Genomic DNA, 2457 nt, shown 5'->3' on the forward strand with positions numbered 1-2457 from the left:
TCTACACTCAGGCTCCATCTTCCCATGGTCATGGCTTTAGCTGATTATGTGCAGTAACCGCATCCAAACTTGAATAAATCATGAAAAGAGTTTTTAAAAATGTATTAATCTGTGCTTAAGCTGGCTGTGTACTTGGACAAGCCTACAAGGGCATGGTTGCAGTTCAGAAATTACTAAGATATACATGTACCAGTAGCCAAGCTGCTTTCTGGGTGCTGCATTTTTGTTACTTTATATTGGTCTGTGACTGGTCCTGACCGGTCATGAACAGTCCTAAAAGCACCCAGCGCCATCTAGGACCAAGGACTGTGACCAAGACTGGACTGACGTAGGACTGGACCATACCCAGTCCTGATCAGTCCAGTCTCAGTCTAAGTCCCGGTCCCGACCGGTCCTTAGGACCGGACCCTCAACCACTATGGATTTGATCCAACACAGGACACACCCATCGAGATCCTTCACACTATTCTTTTGGGGATGACAAAGTATGTCTGGCATATGACCCATATACAGTGGACTACAGAGCAGAAAAATCTCTACGCTCATCGGCTTCAGGCAACAGATGTCAAAGGCCTATCAATCCCCGCAGTCCGTGCTCAGTACATCATGCAATACGTGAGTTCTCTTGTGGGTCGCCAGCTCAAGACGATTACACAAACAATCTCGTTTCATGCCTACGATCTTGTACCGCCACTTGTGTTTCAGCTTTGGCGAGCAGCAGGAGAGTTTTCATCTCTTATTTGGTTCCCTGAGATACAAAATCTAGACGAGTATCTGGTATGTCTATAGTTCGACGTCAGGAATAGATGCTAATTGGTACATCTCAGGATGACATTGAGGTCACTCTTGCAAACGTGCTCAATACATTCTGTGATATAGAGCCAAGCAAAATAGTTGAGAAGGTCAAGCTACACCTACTGACACATACACGATACGACATCCTTCGCTTTGAACCCTTGCCGGGTCAAGCCACAGAAGGCCATGAAAGCTTCAACGCTGTCTTCTGGCACTGCTCCGTCTTCTCAAACCATTTAGCCCCAAGCCGTGACATTGCCAAGCAGCTCACTCAGCAAGAGGGGATGAAACATTGTCTTACAGGTGGCTACTGGCCAGACAATGAGAGCGGAGACTGGTGTAGGGCAGGCCCGGGTGTGCGCAACTACCTGGAAAGACATCCTATCCTGCAGCGCCTGCTTGGCTGGACAGAACACCTGCAACAGGCCCCTGGTCAGTGCGCCATCAAGTACTATGACATGGAAGCAACTTATGTGTGGCTTATCCCAGGTTCGTCAAAGCCAATACCTCTCAAGAAAGGCGAAAAGTCTCGCCCTATACAGCGACTAGCAGAAACAAAGGCATCAAAAGCATTATACTATGACAGTAGCAAAGAAGACTCGCAGTGGATTAGTGGCAGAGCAGTTGTCGCACAATCTGCAGAGGAGTGTTTTCCTGGCTCTTGGGTGTTTGTTCGTTCACCTGCAATAGTATGCCATACCTCTTGGCATACTAGACGACAGCGCTGCACAAATAACTTACCTGTCTTTGGGCTACAGGACACTGGCAACGAATTGCTCGTTGGAGTCATCGTAGAGATTTTAATCTCCACGGCCAGAAAGGAGCCGGAGGCAGTGGTTGTTATTGAGAGGTTTTCTGTTGCTGAGCGGCGTCATCCCCGGTGGAATATGCCATACATGTACCGGCCGAATGCTGAGTCAGTGCTCGTGCTTATCCCTGCAAAGGTACGTAGTGAGTACAATCTTACTACTGGCTATTAATAACCATGCCACATGGGCCATTTAGAACGTCGAGTTCGCATTCAATGCCCAGCATGATTGCCCGTCCACTGGCTGTGCAATCTCAGGTACGCGCATGGCCGTCCAGGAGTGCGAAGCATCAGGAAAAGAAGAGGGATACATGGAGCACAAGCACTCACTTGCCGACAGATTTATTGTCAACACACACAGCTTCCATAATGCGCATCTCTTGCACTCAGCCCTTCCTCGATACTTGACAAAGCCAATTCCCCTGTATCCGGATCAATGGGCCAAACATAAGGAGCAAGCAAAGCGGCTCCGAGAGGCTAATGCGGGTAAGAAGACACAAAAAGCCAAGGCCAAGCAGCTTGAAACAAGGAACCAGACCGCCAAGGCTGGCTCAGCACGGTGGCATCCTGTTACAGCCATGGCAAGTAGACAGAAAACTCAGCAGACCATCGTGATGCCGCCTGCCGATGACCAAAGTGACGTATCAGAATACGATGATAAGTCAAGCGATGAGCCGGAGGATGTGGATGTGGATTTGTTAAGTGTAGCGTCATCGGACGCAGAACTCGAGGAGAGTGGCGGCAACAAGATGGGGCTCTCAGATGATCACAACTCAGACACGGAAGAAGACCCTGAGCCTTCTCGCAAACGCAAGAGAGCATGACCGCATCTGTATTATGGCCGTGGTATATAC

General features: G+C 49.0%; 2 protein-coding genes across 2 annotated transcripts; both read left to right on the top strand.

The window, feature by feature from the left end:
- Window positions 1–420: 420 nt before the first annotated feature.
- Window positions 421–977, top strand: PHACADRAFT_52557 (uncharacterized protein; the record flags this gene model as incomplete). Its single annotated transcript, XM_007403159.1, has 2 exons — window positions 421–777; window positions 828–977. Coding segments are annotated over 2 exons (507 nt in total), but the record flags the coding sequence as incomplete, so codon positions are not given.
- An 826-nt stretch (window positions 978–1803) lies between these two features.
- On the top strand, window positions 1804–2094 carry PHACADRAFT_55070 (uncharacterized protein; the record flags this gene model as incomplete). Its single annotated transcript, XM_007403160.1, has 1 exon — window positions 1804–2094. A coding segment is annotated over one exon (291 nt), but the record flags the coding sequence as incomplete, so codon positions are not given.
- Window positions 2095–2457: the final 363 nt, after the last annotated feature.

Source organism: Phanerochaete carnosa (genome assembly GCF_000300595.1).
Source record: "Phanerochaete carnosa HHB-10118-sp unplaced genomic scaffold PHACAscaffold_814, whole genome shotgun sequence".
In the NCBI taxonomy this organism is placed as follows: Eukaryota; Fungi; Basidiomycota; class Agaricomycetes; order Polyporales; family Phanerochaetaceae; genus Phanerochaete; species Phanerochaete carnosa.